General features: G+C 43.1%; 1 protein-coding gene across 1 annotated transcript; it reads left to right on the plus strand.

The window, feature by feature from the left end:
• Positions 1–60: 60 nt before the first annotated feature.
• LOC100195113 (EH-domain containing 3) lies at positions 61–19,403 on the plus strand. The gene is given in 12 exon segments (NM_001140142.1): positions 61–307; positions 11,031–11,142; positions 11,406–11,499; positions 11,688–11,742; positions 13,541–13,681; positions 13,886–14,046; positions 16,919–17,017; positions 17,176–17,321; positions 17,484–17,655; positions 17,784–17,896; positions 18,006–18,090; positions 18,184–19,403. Coding segments are annotated over 12 exon segments (1,350 nt in total). The 5' UTR covers positions 61–192; the 3' UTR covers positions 18,241–19,403.
• The last annotated feature ends 6,974 nt before the right edge of the window (positions 19,404–26,377 follow it).

Here is a 26,377-nt window from a genome sequence, read left to right on the forward strand (position 1 = left end):
GCTTTGCGTATTCTAGTTGACTACGTGGCCCCGACGTTACTTTACAACCGACCGGGGTGATTTAAACTTAGAATGAGTAAGAAGAGGGGCATTTTAGATCAATCAGAAATTTAATGAGTAGCTAGTTAATACGTTTATAGTTTAAAGCAACATTTGTTACTTTCATTGATACGTTTGGATTCACGTTTTGCAATGTCTGGGAAAATCAAGAGCCGAATCGCGGCAAATGCCGACTCGTCTGGAAGTGTGTCTTGCGATGAGCGCATTTTACGAGACTGTCATCAATTGTACATCGATGCCGACAGTGGTGAGTTAGCTAGCTCATGTTTCATCAAATGAAGATTTAATGAAGATATCAACCAATTTCAGCAGACATTTGCCGTCAGAATGTAATTCAGCCTGTATGTTTAGCTAGCTAGCTATATTTGGTATGACTCATTGATTCTGAATAACGCGTTAGCTAGTAGCTAGCTAGCATGACGTTGAAAGAGAAAGGGGATTCCTAGTTGGTTATACAACTGAATGCCTTCAACTGAAATGTGTCTAACCCATTTAACCCAGCCCATCTGAATCAGAAAGGTGCGGGGGGCTGCCTTAATCGACATCCACGTCTTCGGCGCCCGGGGAACAGTGGGTTAACTGCCTTGCTCAGGGGCAGAACGACAGATTTGTACCCTGTCAGCTCTATAGTGTTGAAATGTTGGTTATAAAATGCATTTTACGAAGACAAATCAGACGTTGGGTCTATCTTCACAAAGCATATTTCTGAGCAGGGCTGGCTCCAGGCATAAGCAACATAAGCGGTGGTTTAGGGCAGGGTTTCCCCAAACTCGGCCCTTGGGGCAGTTTGGGAAACCCTGGCTTAGCCCTGGCCCTCATATGTTAATGTATTCATTGTTTTTCAGTCTGGGTTCAGCCATAAGGTTCTATCTGGCACAGAATGTTAAAAGTACATGCGTTTAATGGATTAATTAATCACATCAAATATATTAATTCATGTGAATCACACATTTTGTTAAAGTGATTGTTCCCTAAAATGACAAATACACTATATCCTATGGATAAGAGACAATTTATGCTTGATAAGAAAATGTGGAAGGAGGCGCGGTGTGGATGGTGTGACGCAATTGCATACCCCCCAGAGGTACGCAGAGGCCAAATTGAGCTCCGTACCACATCGCTGTGCACCTCTCAAATTATTTTACAATGTGGAGGGCTCCGTGTAGCTCTGCATTGACATGAACCAAAATGTGCGCTCATTGTGGCCGGGGACTTTAATGCAGGGAAACTTAAATCTGTTTTACTTCATTTCTACCAGCATGTTAAATGTGCAACCAGAGGGGGAAAAAAACTCTAGACCACCTTTACTCCACACACAGAGATGCGTACAAAGATCTCCCTCGCCCTCCATTTGGCAAATCTGACCATAACGCTATCCTCCTGCTTACAAACAAAAACAGGAAGTAACAGTGACTCTCTCAATAAGGAAGTGGTCAGATGACGCAGATGCTTAGCTACAGGACTGTTTGGCATGCACAGACTGGAATATGTTATGGGATTCTTCAGATGGCATTGAGGAGTACACCACATCAGTCACTGGCTTCATCATTAAGTGCATCGATGATGTCGTCCCCACAGTGACCGTACATATCCCAACTAGAAGCCATGGATTACAGGCAACATCCACACTGAGCTAAAGGGTAGAGCTGCTGCTTTCAAGGAGCGGGACTCTAACCCGGAAGTTTGTAAGAAATCACGCTATGCCCTCCGTCGAACCATCAAACAAGCAAAGCATCAATATAGTACTAAGATTGAATCGTACTATACCGGCCCCCCTCCTGTACTCCCTGTCCACCCATGACTGCATTGCCAAGCACGACTCCAACACAATCATTAAGTTTGCCGACGACACAACAGTGGTAGGCCTGATCACCGACAACGATGAGACAGCCGATAGGTAGGAGGTCAGAGACCTGGCAGTGTGGTGCCAGGATAGCAACCTCTCCTTCAACTTGAACAAGACAAAGGAGATGATTGGACTACAGGAAAAGGAGGACCGAGCACACCCCCATTCTCATCGATGGGGCTGTAGTGGAGCAGGTTGAGAGCTTCAAGTTCCTTGGTGTCCACATCACCAACAAACTATCGTGGTTCAAACACACCAAGACAGTCGTGAAGAGGGCACGACAATGCCTATTCCCCCTCAGGAGACTGAAAAGATTTGGCATGGGTCTTCAGATTCCTGAACAGCTAATCAAATTGCTACCCGGACTATTTGCATTGTCCCACCCAAATGTTTACGCTGTTGCTACTCTGTTTATTATCCATGCATAGTAGGGATGCAACGGTACACAGTATGTTGTCGAAACGTTCGGTACGCCCCCTACGGTTCAATACACAGGTGAACCGTGGAATTACGATTTGCCTGTAATTTTCCTATCATTTCCAAAACGTGCATATTGCGCAGCAGACTACACGCACGTTGTACATTCAGATCCACAGAACCAGACGTGCAGCTTGTGAACAGGCTTGGCAGGCAACTGCTTGGGGCACCAGGCCGTTAGGGGTCTCCTGAGGGCTGAAAAACAATGTCTCAATGTGGCAACCGCAGTGACCGCAACCCCTTCCCCCTTAAACAACCAATGGACGATTTGCAATGTCATCTCAGTAGGAAACCTCCCTAAATGGGTCCCATGAAGAGATGGGAAACTAAAAACAAATATTCTCTCAGCTACAAGGTGATAATGTTGAGCGCTAGCGAGACCGAGAGAAGCAAATTTGAAGAAGCACTGCCGTCTTTCAAATCCGCTGTGTGGGAACATTTTGGATTCAGCGTTCAATACGATGACGAGGGTAAGAAGACCGTAAACAAACAAAATACAGTCTGCAAGCATTGCTTTGCCACTGTCGGCTACTCGAGTGGAAACACTTCTAACGTGTCATTTGCGTGGCCATCACCCAGCCGTATCCCTTGCAGGTGGAGCTGGAGCAAGGAGAGTCCACTCGTTAGCTCTCGCTGCTGCCTTCCAACAACAATTTCTGACAAATTCAGAAAAACAAAAAGAATTAACGAAAGCGGTGTATTTATAGTATTCATAGCCAAAGATTTGCAGCCCTATTCGGTGGTTACTGACTCGGGATTCCGTCTCCTGATGAAAAAGTTGAACCGCGTTACAATGTCCCCTCCCGCACACATTTCAGCAGCAAAGAAAGTAATTCCCAAACTCTATGAAACACCACGGAGATGAATTGACACAGACACCCTATCTAGATCTCTCCACTGATAGTTGGACCTCCAGAGCAACTCTAAGCTACCTCACTGTGAAGGTTCACTATGTACTGGATTGGGAAATGAAGAGCTACGTTTTGCAAACTCGTCCCCTGTATGAGTCATACAAGCGCACTTTTCTTAAATATAAAGATACAGAAACTGTACCGTGGCCCACAAACCCTCATACATACCGAACCGTGGGCCCACTGTACTGTTGCATCCCTAATGCGTAGTCACTTTACCTCTACCTACATGTACATATTACCTGACTAACCGTTGCCCCTGCACATTGACTCTCTACTGGTACCCCCTACCGGTACCCCCTGTATAAATCAAATCACATTTTATTGGTCACATACACGTGTTTAACAGATGTCATTGCGGGTGTAGCGAAATGCTTATGTTTCTAGCTCCGACAGTGCAGTAGTATCTAGCAATCAATATATCTAACAATTTCACAACATATACCTAATACACACAAATCTAAGGAATGGAATTAAGGCTATATGAACGAGGAATGTCAGAGCGGCATAGACTAAGATACAGTATATACATATGAGATGAGTAATGCAAAATATGTCAACATTATTGAAGTGACTAGTGTTCCATCTATTAAAGTGGCCAGTGATTTCAAGTGTGTGTGTGTATATATATGTATATGTATGTATACATATATGTGTATATATACGTATATATGTGTATATATATATATATATATATATATATTTTTTTTTTTGTGTGTGTGTGTATATATATATGCAGCAGCCTCTAATATGCTAGTGATGGCTATTTAACAGTCTGATGGCTTTGAGATAGAATCTGTTTTTCAGTCTCACGGTCCCAGCTTTGATGCACCTGTACTGACCTCGCCTTCTGGATGATAGTGGGGTGAACAGGCAGTGGCTCAGGTGATTGTTGTCCTTGATGATCTTTTTGGCCTTCCTGTGACATCGGGTGCTGTAGGTGTCTTGGAGGGCAGGTAGTTTGCCCCCGGTCATGCGTCCACCCTCTGGAGAGCCCTGCGTTTGCGGGCGGGGCAGTTGCCGTACCAGGCGATGATACAGTCCGACAGGATGCTCTCAATTGTGCATCTGTAAAAGATTGAACGTTTTAGGTGCCAAGCCAAATTTCTTCAGCCTCCTGAGGTTGAAGAGGCCCTGCTGCGCCTTCACCACACTGTCTGTGTGGACCATTTTAGTTTGTCAGTGATGTGCACGCCAAGGAACATGAAGCTTTCCGCCTTCTCCACTGCGGTCCCGTCGATGTGGATGAGGGGGTGCTCCCTCTGCTATTTCCTGAAGTCCACGATCATCTCCTTTGTTTTGTTGATGTTGAGTGAGAGGTTATTTTCCTGGCACCACACTCTCAGAGCCCTCATCTCCTCCCTGTAGGCCGTCTCGTCATTGTTGGTACTCAAACCTACTACTGTTGTTGGAGGCGTGATTGGCCATGCAGTCATGGGTGAAGAGGAAGTTCAAGAGGGGGCTGAGCACGCACCCTTGTGGGGCCCCAGTGTTGAGTATCAGCGAAGGGGAGGTGTTGTTTCCTACCTTCACCATCTGGGGCGGCCAGGACCCAGTTGCACAGGGCGGGGTTCAGACCCAGGGCTTCAATCTTAATGATGAGCTTGGAGGGTACTATGGTGTTAAATGCTGAGCTGTAGTCAATGAACAGCATTCTTACTTAGGTATTCCTCTTGTCCAGGTGGGAAAGGGCAGTGTGCAGTGTGATGGCGATTGCATCGTCTGTGGATCTATTGGGGCAGTGAGCAAATTGGAGTGGGTCTAGGGTGACTGGTAAGGTAGAGGTGATATGATCCTTGACTAGTCTCTCAAAGCACTTCATGATGACAGAAGTGAGTATAGTCAGCAGCCTTAATTCTGGCACAGAATAGCTGACACGATGCAATTTTCCCGATTTTTATTTTTTTTTTATTTTTTTTTTATTTATTTTTTTGTTATTTTTTTTTAAAAATTTTTTAAATTTATTTTCTTTTTTTTCTTTTTGACACTTATCTCTTTTTTTCTTTCTCTGACCTCCATTGTTTTAGTCACCCTAATTCTGGCCATCCTACAGAGAACTCCAGTAACTTGTGTAGTGGGCAGTAATATTTCATATGTGAATATGCAGTATATTATAAACTCAGCAAAAAAAGAAATGTCCCTTTTTCAGGACCCTGTCTTTCAAAGATAATTCGTAAAAATCCAAATAACTTCACAGATCTTCATTGTAAAGGGTTTGAACACCGTTTCCCATGCTTGTTCAATGAACCATAAACAATTAATGAACATGCACCTGTGGAACGGTCGTTAAGACACTAACAGCTTACAGATGGTAGGCAATTAAGGTCACAGTTATGAAAACGTAGGACACTAAAGAGGCCTTTCTACAGACTCTGTAAAACACCAAAAAGATGCCCAGGGTCCCTGCTCATCTGTGTGAATGTGCCTTAGACATGCTGCAAGGAGGCATGAGGACTGCAGATGTGGCCATGGCAATAAATTGCCATCTCTGTACTGTGAGATGCCTAAGGCAGCGCTACAGGGAGACAGGACGGACAGCTGGTCGTCCTCGGAGTGGCAGACCACGTGTAACAACACCTGCACAGGATCAGTACATCCGAACATCACACCTGCGGGACAGGTACAGGATGGCAACAACTGCCCGAGTTACACCAGGAACGCACAATCCCTCCATCAGTGCTCAGACTGTCCGCAATGGGCTGAGACAGGCTGGACTGAGGGCTTGTAGGCCTGTTGTAAGGCAGGTCCTCACCAGACATCACCGGCAACAACGTTGCCTATGGGCACAAACACACCGTCGCTGGACCAGACAGGACTGACAAGTCATGGTTTTGTCTCACCAGGGGTGATGGTCGGATTTGCGCTTATCGTTGAAGGAATGAGCGTTACACCGAGGCCTGTACTCTGGAGCGGGATCGATTTGGAGGTGGAGGGTCCTTCATGGTCTGGGGCGGTGTGTCACAGCATCATCGGACTGAGCTTGTGTGGTACCCTTCCTGCAGGCTCATCCTGATATGACCCTCCAGCATGACAATGTCACCACGCACAGAATGAGCAGTATGGCTGATTTCCTGCAAGACAGGAATGTCAGTGTTCTGCCATGGCCAGCGAAGAGCCCGGATCTCAATCCCATTGAGCACGTCTGGGACCTGTTGGATCGGAGGGTGAGGGCTAGGGCCATTCCCCCCAGAAATGTCCGGGAACTTGCAGGTGCCTTGGTGGAAGAGTGGGGTAACATCTCACAGCAATAACTGGCAAATTTGGTGCAGTCCATGAGGAGGAGACGCACTGCAGTACTTAGTGCAGCTGGTGGCCACACCAGACACTGACTGTTACTTTTTATTTTGACCCCCCCCCCTTTGTTCGGGGACACATTATTCAATTTCTGTTAGTGACATGTCTGTGGAACTTGTTCAGTTTATGTCCGTTGTTGAATCTTGTTATAGTGGTCGACCGATTTATGATTTTTCAACGCCGATACCGATTTATTGGAGGGCCAAAAAAAGCCGATACCGATTTAATCGGCCGAATTGTACATTTTTTAAATTTATTTTTTGGTTTTAATTTTTAGATTTTAAAATTATTTATTTGTAATAATGACAATTACAACAATACTGAATGAACACTTATTTTAACTTAATATAATACATCAATAAAATCAATTTAGCCTCAAATAAATAATGAAACATGTTCAATTTGGTTTAAATAATGCAAAACAAAGTGTTGGAGAAGAATGTAAAAGTGCAATATGTGCCATGTAAGAAAGCTAACGTTTAAGTTCCTTGCTCAGAACATGAGAACATATGGAAGCTGGTGGTTCCTTTTAACATGAGTCTTCAATATTCCCAGGTAAGAAGTTTTAGGTTGTAGGAATTATAGGACTATTTCTCTCTATACGATTTGTATTTCATATACCTTTGACTATTGGATGTTCTTATAGGCACTTTAGTATTGCCAGTGTAACAGTATAGCTTCTGTCCCTCTCCTCGCTCCTACCTGGGCTCGAACCAGGAACACATCGACAACAGCCACCCTCGAAGCAGCGTTACCCATGCAGAGCAAGGGGAACAACTACTCCAAGTCTCAGAGCGAGTGATGTTTGAAACGCTATTAGCGCGCACCCCGCTAACTAGCTAGCCATTTCACATTGGTTACACCAGCCTCATCTTGGGAGTTGATAGGCTTGAAGGGGTGGGTATAATTTGTGGAACGTTCCAACAGGAATCTGTTCCAAAAAACGTAAAGTAAAAGGTTGCCAACCAACAACGCATACAAAGTAGCAATGCATACAAACCTAGCTAACTAGCTGCCGAATAGGCATCAACTCACCACGTAGCTTATTCTTAATGTTTGTCCATAGGCAACCAGAGTGAGGACAGACATTTTTTCGGAATAAACGTGATGAAAAACGCAATGAAATAGACCACTCCCTACCCGGGTATCTTATTCTGCCGCTATACAACTTTGTATGCGTTGTTTTTTTGGCAACCTTGTTATTTACAAAGTTTTTGGAATAGATGCCTGTTGGAACGTTCCACAAATTATATTACATTATAGTTGATAGGCTTGAAGTCATAAACAGCGCGATGCTTGAAGAGCTGCTGGAAAAACGCACGAAAGTGCTGTTTGAATAAATGCTTACGAGCCTGCTGCTGCCTACCATCGCTCAGTCAGACTGCTCTATCAAATCATAGACTTAATATAATAAATACACAGAAATACGAGCCTTGGGTCATTAATATGGTCGAATCCGGAAACTATCATCTCGTTTTACGGAACCGTTCCGTATTTTATCTAACAGGTGGCATCCCTAAGTCTAAATATTCCTGTTACATTGCACAACCTTCAATGTTATGTCATAATTACGTAAAACTCTGGCAAATTAGTTTGCAACGAGCCAGGCGGCCCAAACTGTTGCATATACCCTGACTCTGCGTGCAATGAACGCAAGAGAAGTGACACAATTTCATGTTAGCAGGCAATATTAACTAAATATGCAGGTTTAAAAATATATACTTGTGTATTGATTTTAAAGAAAGGCATTGATGTTTATGGTTAGGTACATTGGTGCAACGACAGTGCTTTTTTTCGCAAATGCGCTTGTTAAATCAACACCCGTTTGTCGAAGTAGGCTATGATTCAATGATAAATTAACAGGCACCGCATCGATTATATGCAACGCAGGACACGTTAGATAAACTAGTAATATCATCAACCATGTGTAGTTAACTAGTGATTATGTTAAGATTGATAGTTTTTTTATAAGATAAGTTTAATGCTAGCTAGCAACTTACCTTGGCTTCTTGCTGCCCTCGCGTAACAGGTAGTCAGCCTGCCATGCAGGATCCTCATGGAGTGTAATGTAAGGCAGGTGGTTAGAGCGTTGGACTAGTAACCGGAAGGTTGCAAAAACGAATCCCCGAATCCCCCCTGAACAAGGCAGTTAACCCCGTTCCTAGGCATTGAAAATAAGAATGTGTTCTTAATCTGACTTGCCTAGTTAAATAAAGGTGTAAAACATTTTTTTTTTTATAATAATAGTCAAATCGGTGGCCAAAAATACCGATTACCGATAGTTATGAAAACTTGAAATCGGCCCTAATTAATCGGTCGACCGATATCTTATGTTCATACAAATATTTACACATGTTAAGTTTTCTTTAAATAAACGCAGTTGACAGTGAGAGGACGTTTCTTTTTTTGCTGAGTTTATATACCTCACATGTGACAAGTAATAAGACTTAGCAATTATCCCATTAAATTAATTATCTTAATCTGGCTCCATAGTATAACTAGGAATATGCATGGAGACTTGAGTAACAGTAATGGGCAATGAAGAAATGTCTGGGAATAGAATTCTAAATACAAGTGTATTTAATTACTTTGTAAAATGAATGGATTCACATACAAGGCATAAAGCTTAAGTTACAAGGCATTAACAAGAATTACAAGGCATTATTTTAAGCATGGTCAGAGAGAGAAATCATATCCTGAAAGGCCATGTCCCAAAAGTCCATGGGGTGGAGAGAGAAAGTATCTCACCACAGCAGGTCAGGAACAAATAAGAGAAAGAACAATTAATCTTAGACCCTTTTTGTAAGCATCTGAGTTGTTTGGATTCAAAACCTGAATTGTTGAGAAATAGTATTACTGTAAAGTTAACTTCCAATCAGCTACTTTTGGTTATGTTGTGTATGTGGACACCTGCTCGTCGAACATCTCATTCCAAAATCATGGGCATTAAATATGGAGTTGGTCCCCCCTTTTGCTGCTATAACAGCCTACACTCTTCTGGGAAGGCTTTACACTAGATGATGGAACAACGTTGTGGGGGCTTGCTTCCATTCAACCACAAGCGTTAGTGAAGTCGGCACTGATGTTGGGCGATTTAAGCCTGGCTTGCGGTCGGCCTTCCTATTCAAGATTAAGATTTCCCTTCACTGGAACTAAGGGGCCTAGCCTGAACCATGAAAATCAGCCCCAGACCATTCCTCCACCAAACTTTACAGTTGGAACTATGCATTCAGGCAGGTAGCATTCTTCTGGCATCTGCCAAACCCAGATTTGTCCGTCGGACTGCCAGATGGTGAACCGTTATTCATCACTCCATAGAACGCTTTTCCACTGCTCCAATGACGGTGAGCTTTACACCACTCCAGCCGACTCTTGGCATTGCGTATGGTGATCTTAGGCTTGTGTACGGCTGCTTGGCCGTGGAAACCCATTTCATGAAGCTCCCAACGAACAGTTATTGTGCTGACGTTGCTTCCAAAGGCAGTTTGGAACTCGGTAGTGAGTGTTGCAACTGAGGACAGACGATTTTTGTTGCTCCTAGATGTTTCCACTTTACAGTAACAGCACTTACAGTTGACCAGGGCAGTTCTAACAGGGCAGAAATTTGATGAACTGACTTGTTGGATAGAATGCCATGTTGGAAGTCACTGAGCTCTTCAGTAAGGTCATTCTTCTGCCAAGAGGTGTCCACATACTTTTATGTGTGTGAGTGAGAGATGGTGTTATCTTTGCTTCTCAGAGGTATGAAAATGGGGGTTGGCAAGGCCAACACAGACAATACTGAATTCCTAAGACAACACAAAGGAAATTCTTGTACACAGTTGATAAGAGGAGTCACTTTGGGGGCTGCCCTACACTGAACGGATTGTGATAGAGAAATTAAGTTTGGATCATTTGATTTTAGAGGATTATCTACAGAATTAACAAATGATTTTACCCATTGGTCATTGATCATTTTTTTTTGGGGGGGGGGACACCTTACTTAGTTGCTTATAAATGAATGGTATGTAGCTACCCATTGATTCATGAAGAATATAACGTGTAAATGCCTGAGCTTAGTTCAACAGTCGAACCCCATCAGAACCCTTGCATCCATAGCGTAGTCTATGGATTTGAAGTGGTTGTATTTTACTGAAGTGGTTGTATTTTACTGAAGTGGTTGTATTTTACTGAAACTGGAGGGGAGGACACTGTTAATATTTCAGTTAAGGATTGTCGCTTTAACGTAACTACCAGTAGGAGTTGTTAGTGGCAGCTAGATTAGTTGGCTAGCTATAGCTTAGTGGCTAGTACTAGTAAACTAACAGTTGATCAATCGGCATTATACGAAACTCATCACATCAACGAGCAAGTTTTTACACCTAGTATTTATATCATAGCTAGCTAGCCCATGTTAGATTAGCTAATTGGCCTGATCACATCCCTCCATGTCTCCATTCTAGGGCTGGTAGCAGTGGCCCAGTCAGTTGGCGTGACTCTGCTGGCACCCAGGAAAAAGATCACGGTCATGTTGATGGGCAACCACTCTGCCGGCAAGAGCTCCTTCATCAACTGGTAATGTTCAATCAGATCAAGGTTACCATTGACAACCACAGAAATAGTGCAGAGAAGGATGCACTTTGAAAAGTATTCCATCAGAGACTGGGACTTTTCCCTACACTGATGCTACTGTCCCCTATGCTTCCTTTTGCTTCAAAGTCATTGTAATTATGTCCCATGGTCCATTTGTTAATGTGTGTGTGTGGACATACACCTAGTATAATGTGAATACCAGAGAGAGTTCTTGTTAAAATGTCTGCTGTAACTTTTTGTCTCAGGTATGTGGAGGAACACATCCAGCGTACAGGAGTGGCCATTGAGACGCAAGGCTTCAGCTTTGTCACCAGTGGGCGCAAGAGAGAGTCTCTCACAGTGAGTACAGCTGGTACAGTTCTGAGGGAATTTCCTCTTCAACTTCAGTTTGCTCCTCAATTCATGCACTTTCGTTGAGGTACTTTGAGGGGTTTTACCTTTTCACTGAGTAAGTGCTCACACGGTGTATGGTGGATGTGTTTTTCTCGCAGAATGTAAACTTTGTTTGGTTTCTTGGTGTATTTTAGGGAAATGCCACGCTGCACCTTTACCCACACTTCAAACCTCTACACGAGCTCAAAGGTGAGATTTCAGAGTTGATTCAACCTCATTAGTCAGCGTCATAGTAGGACTCAGGAAACACCTCCCTCCCCTGTCATACAGTGGCAAGAAAAAGTATGTGAACCCTTTGGAATTATCTGGATTTCTGCATTAATTGGTAATAAAATTAGATCTGATCTTCATCTAAGTCACAACAACAGACAGTCTGCTTGAGCTAATAACACACAAATTATTGTATTTTTCTTGTCTATATTGAATACATCACTTAATCATTCACAGTGTACTTTGGAAAAAGTATGTGAACCCCTAGGCTAATGACTTCTCCAAAAGCTAATTGAAGTCAGCTAACCTGGAGTACAATCATTGAGAAGAGATTGGAGATGTTGGTTAGAGCTGCCCTGTTCTATAAAAAACACTCACAAAATTTGAGTTTGCTATTCACAAGAAGCATTGCCTGATGTGAACCATGCCTCGAACAAAAGGGATCTCAGACGACCCAAGATTAAGAGTTGTTGACTTGCATAAAGCTGGAAAGGGTTACAAAATTACCTCTAAAAGCCTTGATGTTCATCAGTCCACAGTAAGACAAATTGTCTATAAATGGAGAAAGTTCAGCACTGTTGCTACTCTCCCTAGGAGTGGCCGTCCTGCAAAGATGACTGCAAGAGCACAGCACAGAATGCTTAATGAGGTTAAGAAGAAGAATCATAGTGTCAGCTAAAGACTTACAGAAATCTCTGGAAGAAGCTAACATCTCTGTTGACGGGTCTACAATACGTAAAACAAGAATGGTGTTCTTGGGAGGACACCATGGAAGAAGCCACTGCTGTCCAAAACAAACATTGCTGCACGTCTGAAGTTCGCAAAAGAGCATCTGGATGTTCCACAGCGCTCCTGGCAAAATATTCTGTGGACAGATGAAACTACAGTTGAGTTGTTTGAAAGGAACACACAACACTGTGTGGAGAAAAAAAAGGCACAGCACACCAACATCAAAATCTCATCCCAACTGTAAAGTATGGTGGAGGGAGCATCATGGTTTGGAGTTGCTTTGCTGCCTCAGGGCCTGGACGGCTTGCTATCATCGACAGAGAAATGAATTCCCAAGGTTATCAAGATATTTTATAGGAGAATGTAAGGCTATCTGTCCTCCAATTGAAGCTCAACAGAAGTTGGGTGATGCAACAGGACAACGACCCAAAACGCAGAAGTAAATCAACAACAGAATGGCTTCAACAGAAGAAAATACGCCTTCCGGAGTGGCCAAGTCAGAGTCCTGACCTCAACCCGATTGAGACGCTGTGGCATGACCTCGAGCGGTTCGCACCAGACATCCCAAGAATATTGCTGAACTGAAACAGTTTTGTAAAGAGGAATGGTCCAATATTCCTCCTGACCGTTGTGCAGGTCTGATCCGCAACTACAGAAAACGTTTGGATGAGGTTATTGTTGCCAAAGGAGGGTCAACCAGTTATTAAATCCAAGGGTTCACATACTTTTCCCACCCTGCACTGTGAATGTTTACACGGTGTGTTCAATGAAGACATGAAATTGTTATTAGTTTAAGCATACTGTCTTTGTCTATTGTTGTGACTTAGATGAAGATCAGATTTGACCAATTTATGCAGAAGTCCAGGTAATTCCATAGGGTTCACATACTTTTTCTTGCCACTGTATATGGTGTGATAGAAATGCAATGGTGATGACAGCATGACTGACAACCCATTCTAAACATTAGTCAGCACTGAGTGAAATGTTTGAAAATACCATTCAAGTAAAGGTCTCACTCTTTAATTTTTCTTTCTCTCTCTGCCTGTAGGTGTGTCTGAGTACCTGGGTACTGAGATCTGCACGTCGCGGCAAAAGCGCTTCAGCCTGGTGACGTTTGTGGACTCTCCTGGCCTGGTGGACGGGGACATGAAGTACCCTTTCGATGTGGACCAGGCCATCATGTGGCTGGGTAGGTCACCACAATATGGCGCTGTGTGTGTGTGTGGTGTATGGTGTGTGAATGTACTGTTTTCTTATTCATCTCGGTGTTTCATCATGACACACACACACCATCTGCGTGTGAAGATGGCTACAGTATTTCATGTTTCTGCATTTGTTTATCTATCTGGCTAATTGAACAGAACATAACAGGCTCGTCTCTGTCCCTTCCCAGGCGAGCTGTGTGACCTCATCCTGGTGTTCTTTGACCCCATGGGCCAGGCGCTGTGCAAACGCACCCTCAACATCGTGGAGAAGCTCAACGAGAAGCACGGTGACCGTCTGCGCTTCTACCTCAGCAAGGCCGACGAGGCCGGGGGAGAGTCGGACAGACAGGTACACACACACACACACACACACACACTCTAGTGGGAAATTGTAAGATTAATAAAATTAATGTTCAGTTTAGTGCTTAACGCAATGCATTGTGCTTTTCCTTTTCTGTAATGCACATGATTCTGTTCGAGCAAGGTTTTTGGTCACTAGATTTGGAGGTCAGACGTGAAGGATAAGTCCATAACCTATCTGCTGATAGTATTGGCGCCAGTCTAAAGGTGCCAGTTCTGAGGACATACTGGTTTTCTCTGCTTCTGTGCTGGAGGTTTCTCCCTCTTGCAAATTGTACTAAACCAGAGATTTTTTTAAACTTTATCAACGACCACTTTTGTGTCTATTACACCAGGAAATTCCCTATTACACACACTTTATACATATCTACAATATGAACAAGTTTGACAGTTGGCTGGGACGGAGTTGGCCAGTTTTATTTTATAATCCAATCAAGTAAATGGTAGTTGGCTTTTCATAGCCGATCATTCAGAGTATCTCTACCGCTCCTGCTGTCTCTAGAGAGTTGAAAATAGCAGGTCTGGGACAGGTAGCACGTCCGGTGAGCAGGTCAGGGTTCCATAGCCGCAGGCAGAACAGTTGAAACTGGAGCAGCAGCACGGCCAGGCGGACTGGGGACAGCAAGGAGTCATCAGGCCAGGTAGTCCTGAGGCATGGTCCTAGGGCTCAGGTCCTCCGAGAGAGAGCATACTTAAATTCACACAGGACACCGGATAAGACAGGAGAAATACTCCAGATATAACAGACTGACCCTAGCCCCCCGACACACAAACTACTGCAGCATAAATACTGGAGGCTGAGACAGGAGGGGTTCAGGAGACACTGTTGTCCTGTCCGACGATACCCCCAGACAGGGCCAAACAGGCAGGATATAACCCCACCCACTTTGCCAAAGCACAGCCCCCACACCACTAGAGGGATATCTTCAACCACCAACTTACCATCCTGAGACAAGGCCGAGTATAGCCCACGAAGATCTCTGCCACAGCACAACACAAGGGGGGGCGCCAACCCGGACAGGAAGATCACGTCAGTGACTCAACGCACTCAAGTGACGCACCCCTCAAAGGGACAACATTGAAGAGCACCAGTAAGCCAGTGACTCAACCCCTGTAATAGGGTTAGAGGCAGAGAATCCAAGTGGAGAGAGGGGAACCGGCCAGGCAGAGACAGCAAGCGCGGTTCGTTGCTCCAGTGCCTTTCCGTTCACCTTCACACTCCTGGGCCAGACTACACTCAATCATAGGACCTACTGAAGAGATGAGTCTTCAATAAAGACTTAAAAGTCGAGACCGAGTCTGCGTCTCGCACATGGATAGGCAGACCATTCCATAAAAATGGAGCTCTATAGGAGAAAGCCCTGCCTCCAGCTGTTTGCTTAGAAATTCTAGGGACAGTAAGGAGGCCTGCGTCTTGTGACCGTAGCGTACGTGTAGGTATGTACGGCAGGACCAAATCGTAACGATAGGTAGGAGCAAGCCCATGTAGTGCTTTTAAGGTTGGCCTTGTAAGTGTAATCATTCATTTTTGCAAAGTAATTAAATATGCTTGTATTTAGAAGTCCATTCTCAGACATGCTTTGTAGGTTAGCAGTAAAACCTTAAAATCAGCCCTTGCCTTAACAGGAAGCCAGTGTAGAGAGGCTAGCACTGGAGTAATATGAGCACATTTTTTGGTTATATTCAAGACTCTAGCAGCCGTGTTTAGCACTAACTGAAATGTATTTAGTGCTTTATCCGGGTAGCTGGAAAGTAGAGCATTGCAGTAGACGTGACAAAAGCATGGATACATTTTTCAGTGTAATTTTTGGACAAAGTTTCTGATTTTTGCACGAATCAAATTTATTTATAAAGCCCTTCTTACATCAGCTGATATCTCAGTGCTGTACAGAAACCCAGCCTAAAACCCCAAACAGCAAGCAATGCAGGTGTAGAAGCACAGTGGCTAGGAAAAACTCCCTAGAAAGGCCAGAACCTAGGAAGAAACCTAGAGAGGAACCAGGCTATGAGGGGTGGCCAGACCTCTTCTGGCTGTGCCGGGTGGAGATTATAACAGAACATGGCCAGCAGGGTCAAATAATAATCACAGTGGATGTCGAGGGTGAAGCCATCTTGATATGATCGTCAAAAGATAGATAGGGTCCAGAGTAACGCCGAGGTCCTTCAGTTTTATTTGAGGCGACTGTACAACCATCAAGATTAATTGTCAGATTCAATAGAAGATCTTTGTTTCTTGGAACCTAGAACAAGCATTTCTGTTTTGTACGAGTTTAAAAGTAGAAAATTTGCCGCCATCCACTTCATTATGTCCTGAAACACAGGCTTCCAGGGAGGGCAATTTTGGGGCTTCACCATGTTTCATCGAAATGTACAGCTGTGTGTCATCCGCATAGCAGTGAAAGTAAACATTATGTTTCCGAATGACATCACCAAGAGGTAATATATATATAAAAACTTGAGTGTCTCCCTTGATCCTAGGTCCTGGCGGAGTTGTGCAATCAAATGTTATTAGTCACATGTACCTTAAAGTGAAATGCTTACTTACGAGCCCCTAACCAACAATGCATTTAAAAAAAAAAATATGCATAAGAATAAGAAATAAAAGTAATAAGCAGTTAAAGTGCAGCAGTAAAATAACAATGGCGAGACTATATACAGGGGGGTAATGGTACAGAGCCAATGTGCGGGGGCACCGGTTAGTTGAGGTAATATGTACACGTAGGTAGTTATTAAAGTGACTATGCATAGATAACAACATAGTAGCAGTGGTGTATAAGGGGGGGGGGGGTGTTGCTTGCTTGAATTTTCTGATTAGTTTATGACATCATCTAATCTCCCTGTCATGTGAATGGCTGTTTCAGAGGGTGATGATGCAGATTGTCCAGGAGCTGTGCAAGCGGCCGGGACTCAACAAGTGTGGCTTTGACATGCCTACCATCTATGTCCCCAACCCCAACAAGGTAGCTACCGCACCCACCTTTTTGTACACTGCACCTGAAAGTCACTGGATGTGCCAACCTGGGCAATCTTGGACTATCCTAGCTAAATAAATCAAATGTATGTATTCTATGTACGTATGTTTTGGAATTTCACTTCCACCTGCTTGTCCCCACCCCAGCCCAGTCGCTGTGTGAACCAGATTGAGGAAGCATGTCGCACCATCGAGAAGACCATCAACCAGACGGTCCAGAACACACTCAACTCACTAGAGAAGGACTGTGAGCTCATCACTAAGGCCATTGGAGATACACTCAGCCACGACAGGTAACACACGCCTGCATACTTTGTGTTTTACGTCTACACTCATTCTCAACTTGCTGAAAAAAATGTTTGACTGAGGATATTGTAGATGACACGAGCACACATCACTGATCTTCTCTCCTTTCCAACACAACAATACCCCCCCCCCCTCTCTCTGTCCCTCAGGCAGACCAGTGTAGAGAACCGGCGGGCGCGCTGTAAGGGCTGTGTGTTGGCTCTTCTGGGCTTCAGTGTGCCCTTCATGCTGATGGCAGCCCTGGTGCTGGGCAGCCTCTCCAGAGAGCTGCTAGAGATGGCCCTGGGGCATGACGGCATCGAGGCCCTCTCTCTCTACCTGGTCAGTGTATTTCTAAGAGAGAGAGACGGGGTGGGTGGGGTTAATCTGACCATGGTCGTGTGTGTGTGTGAGACGGAGTGGGGGAAGTTTTTGTGTTTGTGTGACTCTTTACCCTTTGTCCCCAACAGACTCCTGTAGTGAGAGTGTTTGACTCCATGTCCGTGGAGTACCAGCTGTACAGTTGTGGTGGACTCATCTTCCTCTCCTTCATACTCCTCATCCTTGCTCGCTTCTCCTTCAGGTAAGAGCTGAGCACACTCTCAAACTGCGGCATTCTTGTTCAACTTCAAGTGCCACCAGTTATCAATGAATTATGCCTAAAGCATCTCTCACTCTCTCTCTCTCTGCAGAACTCGGCCCACTCTCTCTGGCCGACAGAAGAGGCAGCTACAGGAAAAGCTGGATTATGTGCAGGAGGTGGTAAAGACCAAGAAGGTAGTGTGTGTGTGTGTGTGTGTCGAGCATGCAGTGGTGTGTGTGTGTGTGTGTGTGCTTGTCCACTAACTGCGTATCTCTCCCTCCCTGTAGAAGAAGCTCTATGAGGAATACCTTCGCCAGAGTGTGGGTGATCAAGATATGGACTGATAGAAAAGGCAAGGGATAGATCGATGGAAGGAAAGAATGGAGGAAACTACTGAAGTACCACTTAACATCCCCACTGTAGAGGACCAAATGTAATGTAGGGTTTAAACTGTTCATGCTTTACCTTCCTGGCCATGCCTTATGGTGCATTTATGACAAGTCGGGAACTCTGATTTAAAGTTAACATACATTATTTGCGTAGAGCAGGGCTGTTCAATGTTGGTCATCGAAGGCCAAAACACTATTGGTGTTTAATCCTGTACTTCTAATCACGCACTGATTCAGACCTGGGACATCAGGTGAGTGAAATTAACTACCAGGTCGAAAAACTGGAAAACTTGGGCCTCCTCTTTCTACGCCGAATTTCCAAGTCGAAAATGTTGGAGTTTTCCGAGTTGTCTTGAACACACCATTTACGTGTCACTCGGGCGCACGCAGGGTGACATGGGAAATGTATCCTTGTCCAAGTGTTGTCAGTCCAATGTCTGTTCATTCATGTTATTGTAAACCATAGATCACCTTTAATGTCTGATACAATAAGCTCTTAGAAACCAACACTTAACTCTGGTACTCATTAATTTACCAACGTTTCACTGCCGTGTTACCTGTTTTTCAAATCCTCATGCAAACTAGCATCATGGGACCTGTATTTTTGTATGAGAGAATTCTGTGCACTAACTACATTTATGAATTGAACAAAGCATTTATATATTTGTTTCAATGTTTTTGGTAGCCACAGCTGTGCCTGTTTGCTCAGACAAACACCTATGATGCAATATAAACCAATAACATTACATGGGACCTGTATTTTTGTACAAGGTGAACTCAGCAATCAATGTCTCTATAAGCAAATCAGCATCAAATGACTTTTGTAGTACTGTTTACTTGCTGTTCCTTTTGTTCACATGTAAACTGTTCAAAGCTGCAATTGTGAACTCCCACACACTTTCTGACCATGATTATGTCAATTGTTACTAACTCTAAGACTATGTAGTGGGAGACTCATGAATGAGCATAACGGCTGCTTTATACTGATGTGTGTGTGACCAAGCAGTTAACAACCATGATATGACACTGAGGGCCTGTTTTTGTTTTTTTACTTGCTTTTCCTACATTGTTACTGTTTCATTCAAAATTATATCATTAAAACGCACAGTTTGTTTGTACAATGTTTTCAGTTCGGCAGGTGGCATGAATTTTTAGGATATCGACCCCATGTTTGGCATCAGCTATGCAAACCTCTATTTCCATATGGGCAGTGAAGAAATTGATCTTACATTTTGTTAACCTATTGTGTTGCGTGTAGTGTCCCCCCCAAATAGGATTTGAGCAGGCAGCGTCACATTTTCAAACCATTTTACGTGGTTAAAAATGAGGTTAGGCATTTAATCAACTGGCCTACACCCCATAGAGCAAGCTAAGCAGAAGCAAAAGCACAGGGGTCAGGAAGAATTCCCTAGAATGAGGAAACCTGGAGAGGAACCAGGCTCAGAGGTGTGGCTAGTTCTCTTCTGTCTATGCCGGGTAGTCCAGGCACACTGTATTTCTGAAGCTCCTCTGAAGAGTTTGGTGGAAATGGAATGGAACATCTTGACCATGAGAGGGTGTTTGGGGCACTCCTGAACAGGGGGCAGGTCCTCCCGGGGTGTGCAAGTAGATTGAACCTCACACTCAGCATCTGTGATAAGAGAACATTGTGGGATCAGAAATGAACATGCATGGATGCATCTGTCTTCACTCTTAACTTCTGGTAAAAAAAAATAATAACTTGTATATGACATTTCATGTAGCCTTCATTTTGTTATGAGGTGATACCAGTGGCGGACTGGGACCAGATAGAGATGAAGGCCTGTAGGTCCGTCAATGGCAGGCCTAATAATAAGACAGTAAATGTAATTCTAATCACAGGTAAGCTCAGTTCTGTCATATGTCAATTTCAGAAACCATTCACTCACTTGAGTTAGCATCGTGAATGACTCAATGTGGCCAAAAGTATGTGGACCCATGCTCATTGAACATTTCGTTCCAGTTCTCACAGTTCTTGTGCTGACATTGCTTCCAGAGGCCGTTTGGAACTCGGTAGTGAGTGTTGCAACCGAGGACAGTGCGTAAAAAAATCATCTATGTGCTTCAACACTCTGCGGTCCTGTTCTGTGAGCTCGTGTGGCCTACCGCTTCAAGTGGAAGTTTCCACTTCACAATAACAGCACTCTCAGTTGACTGGGGCAGCTCTAGCACGGCAGAAATTTCTCCATGACACCTTTTCTTTTTCTCTACATTATGACACTACGAGACTACTCAGAATAGTTATTTGGAAGACACAGAAGATGGAACAAATCATCGTTTTTAAGAGGACTCTAGATCAGGGCTCTCCAACCTGGTTCATGGAAAGCTACTGTCCTGTAGGTTTTCAATCCAACCCCAGTTGTAACTAACCTGATTCAGTTTATCAACCAGCTAATTATTAGAATCAGATGCGCTAGATTAGGGTTGGAGTGAAAACCTACAGGATGGTAGCGCTCCAGGAACAAGGTAGGAGAGCCCTGCTCTAGATGGATAAAACCTATTTTGGCATGGACATTGCCATTGAGCGCTGCCACCATTTGAAAGTAGGAACGATCACATGATTCCATCTGGGTCACCAGGAAGGATTGTCAATTAATTATTAGAGAGAGAGAGAAAAAGGCCAGTTGCGGAGCATGCCCATGCAGGTCCGATCAGACCGGCCTGCTGGCATAGTCCTGCACTTCCCTATGGGAAAAATATCATTCTGATCATAAACTACTCTTAAGACCTAATAGGGAACATAGAGGTAATTTTGACCATAGTCCAGCAGCTACGTGAAGATTTTTTGGACTTTGTGATAGAGCCACCAAATTTCACAAGGCTAGGGCATGTCTAAATAAAGTAGTTTTGGCTATAGTGCAATCACAGATTTTGTCCATTACCCCCCTGGGCGGTCATTTCCAATATGGCCGCTGAAAAATAGGCTATGAAACCCAAGAGAGGTAACTCATTGGATAGATGTCACCAGGGGTACTCTGCTCCATTCTGAGAGCACACAGACAACAGAGACAGTGCCAAAGTTCAAATATTTGTTAAGGACTTATGGTTGGACTTGGTGAAGTTGGATTTGTGTGTGGCTCTGCAAGAAAGGAGAGACATACTTTTTTCCCCTCACTGTATTTGATCCCCTGCTGATTTTGTACATTTGCCCACTGACAAAGAAATTATCAGTCTATAATTTTAATGGTAGGTTTATTTGAACAGTGAGAGACAGAATAACAAAAAAATCCAGAAAAACGCATGTCAAAAATGTTATAAAATGATTTGCATTTTAATGAGGGAAATAAGTATTTGACCCCCTCTCAATCAGAAAGATTTCTGGCTCCCCGGTGTCTTTTATACAGGTAACGAGCTGAGATTAGGAGCACACTCTTAAAGGGAGTGCTCCTAATTTCAGTTTGTTAACTGTATAAAAGACACCTGTCCACAGAAGCAATCAATCAATCAGATTCCAAACTCTTCACCATGGCCAAGACCAAAGAGCTCTCCAAGGATGTCAGGGACAAGATTGTAGACCTACACAAGGCTGGAATGGGCTACAAGACCATCGCCAAGCAACTTGGTAAGAAGGTGACAACAGTTGGTGCGATTATTCGCAAATGGAAGAAACACAAAAGAACTGTCAATCTCCCTCGGCCTGGGGCTCCATGCAAGACCTCACCTTGTGGAGTTGCAATGATCATGAGAACGGTGAGGAATCAGCCCAGAACTACACGGGAGGATCTTGTCAATGATCTCAAGGCAGCTGGGACCATAGTCACCAAGAAAACAATTGGTAACACACTACGCCGTGAAGGACTGAAATCCTGCAGCGCCCGCAAGGTCCCCCTGCTCAAGAAAGCACATATACATGCCCGTCTGAAGTTTGCCAATGAACATCTGAATGACTCAGAGGACAACTGGTGAAAGTGTTGTGGTCAGATGAGACCAAAATGGAGCTCTTTGACATCAACTCAACTCGCCATGTTTGGAGGAGGAGGAATGCTGCCTATGACCCCAAGAACACCATCTCCACCGTCAAACATGGAGGTGGAAACATTATGCTTTGGGGGTGTTTTTCTGCTAAGGGGACAGGATAACTTCACCGCATCAAAGGGACGATGGACGGGGCCATGTACCGTCAAATCTTGGGTGAGAACCTCCTTCCCTCAGCCAGGGCATTGAAAATGGGTTGTGGATGGGTATTCCAGCATGACAATGACCCAAAACACACGGCCAAGGCAACAAAGGAGTGGCTCAAGAAGAAGCACAGTAAGGTCCTGGAGTGGCCTAGCCAGTCTCCAGACCTTAATCCCATAGAAAATCTGTGGAGGGAGCTGAAGGTTCGAGTTGCCAAACGTCAGCCTCAAAACCTTAATGACTTGGAGAAGATCTACAAAGAGGAGTGGGACAAAATCCCTCCTGAGATGTGTGCAAACCTGGTGGCCAACTACAAGAAACATCTGACCTCTGTGATTTTGCCAACAAGGGTTTTGCTACCAAGTACTAAGTCATGTTTTGCAGAGGGGTCAAATACTTATTTCCCTCATTAAAATGCAAATAATTTTATAACATTTTTTACATGTGTTTTTCTGGATTCTTTTGTTGTTATTCTGTCTCTCGCTGTTCAAATAAACCTACCATTAAAATTATAGACTCATCATTTCTTTGTCAGTGGGCAAACGTACAAAATCAGCAGGGGATCAAATACTTTTTCCCTCACTGTAAGCTGGTTGCATAATATAAAAGGTAATGGTGATAAGGATGAATCTATTAAACCAATATATCTCAAATAAGGAAATTACATGACATCTTAATGTTATGACTGAACTAAAATATAAATGGAAATGGGACCCAAACGTACTCTTAACTTGTTCGCACACAACTGGTAAGAAACTGAGGAATGCCTTGACAGGATTTAAATTATTTATTTTTGACCTTTATTTAACTAGGCAGGTCAGTTAATTAAGAACAAATTCTTATTTTCAATGACGGCCTAGGAACAGTGGGTTTACTGCCTTGTTCAGAATGATTTTTACCTTGTCACCTCAGGGATTTGATCTTGCAACCTTTCGGTTACTCGTCCAACCACTAGGGTACCTCATTCAAACTAAAGGTTTGAATGAGCCTATCAGGGCAGTCCTGATAATTTGTGAAGGCTTTGTGGCATTGAGAGAGGGTCAACAGGTGACATCATCTTGGTTGATCAAGTTAATCTCAGTAGTATGTTGCTCCACTGAGGGCCTTTGTATAACCGCCAACCAGATGCATGGGGCTGTATTGGACACGATTCACATTGCCATATCTCCATAAATAGTTGGTATATACAGCCCAATTATGGATTAAAAAGTTTTAGGGGGTCTGGAAAACACAAGAAAAAGGCCCAAAGATGCCATAAAAACATATCTTTAATTTTTTTATGTAGAAAAGTGTTGAAAACGTGTGCCAACATACTGTTTTTTTGTTAGTGTATTTATGGCTAGTTCCAATAGTTTATGTGCAAAATGATATGAGTGTTCCCTGAAGTCTGCTGATTGCAATGATATATTATATGATATTCTGTTTTGTGTCAATTTTAAGAAGTTTGACAGGGAACCTGCCCCGTACACGTCACTTTAGGTAAAATCCCATAGGAATGCATTACGTCCAGCAGAGAGACAGGTAACCCATTATGATGAGACCTTTCAGTCTTTACACAAAGTGTGTAAACTGCCATTGCAGTTTTAATAACCTATTATACTCTAAAATGACTGCCAACCAGCTACATTGGTTTTAATTGGGCAGGATTCACATGGACATACTGTACCTCCATAAATAATTGGTACATACAGCCCAATAATGTTTGAGGTGGTGTGGAGAACACAATAAACCCAAGTATGCGTTTTTGCAGAAATGTGGTGGAAGTGTCCCCTAAAATTTGTTCTGTAATTTGAATCGGCAATAACTTCAGTAGTAAGTGGTACATTAAGCCTAATGATGGCTTAAAATGTTTAAGGTAGCGTGGACAATATAATCAAATGGATCATGTATGTTTTTTCTTTTTTTAATTGAAAATACGACCAAAAATGTGCCCGAAATGCTGTCCAAATCACAGATTTGTGTTGATATTTTGATCTCTCGAATGAGAGGATCACGTTTCGGCATTCTCCTAATGATATCAGAAAATTGTGTGATATCTGTGGATTAAAATGTACCAAAACAGTGCTTGCATAATAAGTAATGGTAGCCTTAGTATCATGTCCCATACATCCCATTCAAAAAGGTAGAGTTCTATTGGAATGGCTTCATGTCCATGGTTCCATTTTCAGTACAGGGAAGTTAGTACAGGAAAAGATTTCTTGAAATTGACAAAATAATGAATATCATATTTTATATCATTGTAATTAGTAAACTTCAGGGAACCCCCATTTGACAGTTTTAAGTGTTTAAATGTAAAATACTGAAAAAGAGGATGGAAGTATGTTCAAGAATCAGTACATTTTGTATATTTTTTTTAACTTTTCCACCACTTTTTTACAGAAATATATTTAAAGGATACATACCATACTTGGGCCATTTTTTGTGTTCTCCAGACCCCCTCAAACATTTTAAGCCATCCTTGGACTGTATGTACCAAAATTCAAGCCCCTTGGGTGCTGCCATAGAGTTACATTATTAATCAAATTGCCACGTTTGACCCCCCCCCCCCCTTTTTTTTTAACACTGCTGCTACTCACTGTTTATTATCTATGCATAGTCACTTTACCCCACCTACATGTACAAATTACCTCAACTAACCTGTACCCCCACATATTGACTCGGTACCAGTACCCACTGTATATAGCCTCATTATTGTTATTTTATTGTGTTACTTTTTATTACATTTTTTACTTTAGTTTATTTAGTAAATATTTTCTTAACACTATTTCTTTAACTGCATTGTTGGTTATGTACTTGTCAGTAAGCATTTCACAGTAAGGTCTAAACCTGTTGTATTCGGCGCATGGGACAAATAACATTTGATTTGATTTGACATTAGAATTGCCCATCCAAGAAGACTCAAGGTCATTTGCCACAGATAAAATGTCAAATCACGTTATATCTACCGTAGCTTTGATTGGACTGATCATGTCAACATCATACTTCAAAATCTTAGCTAGCAAGCTAGACAAGCAGTCATCGTCATGAATCACGTCGACAATCTACTGGCAAATCCTTTTCAAACCTTGTCATATGAAGGGAAATTATAGATAAAACATATTGGTGCTCATCGGCCATTGGACATAAACATTACACAACAAGTTGGAAATTGCAAATTCAACAATGAGTGGATTGGAAGGAATCAGTGGCTAACTGCAAGCATTGCAAAGCAATCACTAGCCTGGTATTCAGTGGAGTGGGTGTGTGGTCAAAGTCTGGGTTTAAGGGTCTCTTTTCCAAGCTTAAAAAGATAAACATTCACATGCCATGGGCCAGAAAAGGTTGAATACATTGGCCATGCTGACAATCCAGTGTGACTTCTGCCATCTTCAAAACAACTGGAAACTCGGAACTGGGAAATCTCAGACTTCAGTGAGTTCAAGACAACTGGGAACTCAGAAAAAGCGAGCTCTGACTGGAAAAATACATTTTAAAACGGTCATCCAACTCAGAATTCCAAGTCAGGAACTCTGGCCTCTTTCTAGAGCTCCAAACTGAATATTACTGACGTCATGATTCAACTTTGTTTTTTTTTCTGAGTTCCCAGCTGTTAGTAGCCCATGTGCCTCACCCTAATAATCTCCTCATAACTTAGCCTACTGTTCTGACTTGGTGGTGCACATGTAACCTATAGAGTGTTTTAAAGAAATGTAATCATTGAATATTGTAAGAGCTTTCATTGTCTGCTTATATGCCCCCTTTATTTAACCTATGGTTCTGACTTGGTGTACAGTGAGAAAACTATAAGAACTGCCTGATGTTCTGAATTCTGTCACTGTAGCCTACATTTCAAAAGTGCTAAACAAATAGTTATATTGACTACATCCGTCCTAGCTCACTCATTGTCTTAATTGAAATTACGGATTGCTTCTTATCCACTTGTCATCCCCTTATGCCATAGTTTGTACATCTCAAT

Source organism: Salmo salar, chromosome ssa03, assembly GCF_905237065.1.
Source record: "Salmo salar chromosome ssa03, Ssal_v3.1, whole genome shotgun sequence".
Taxonomy (NCBI): Eukaryota; Metazoa; Chordata; class Actinopteri; order Salmoniformes; family Salmonidae; genus Salmo; species Salmo salar.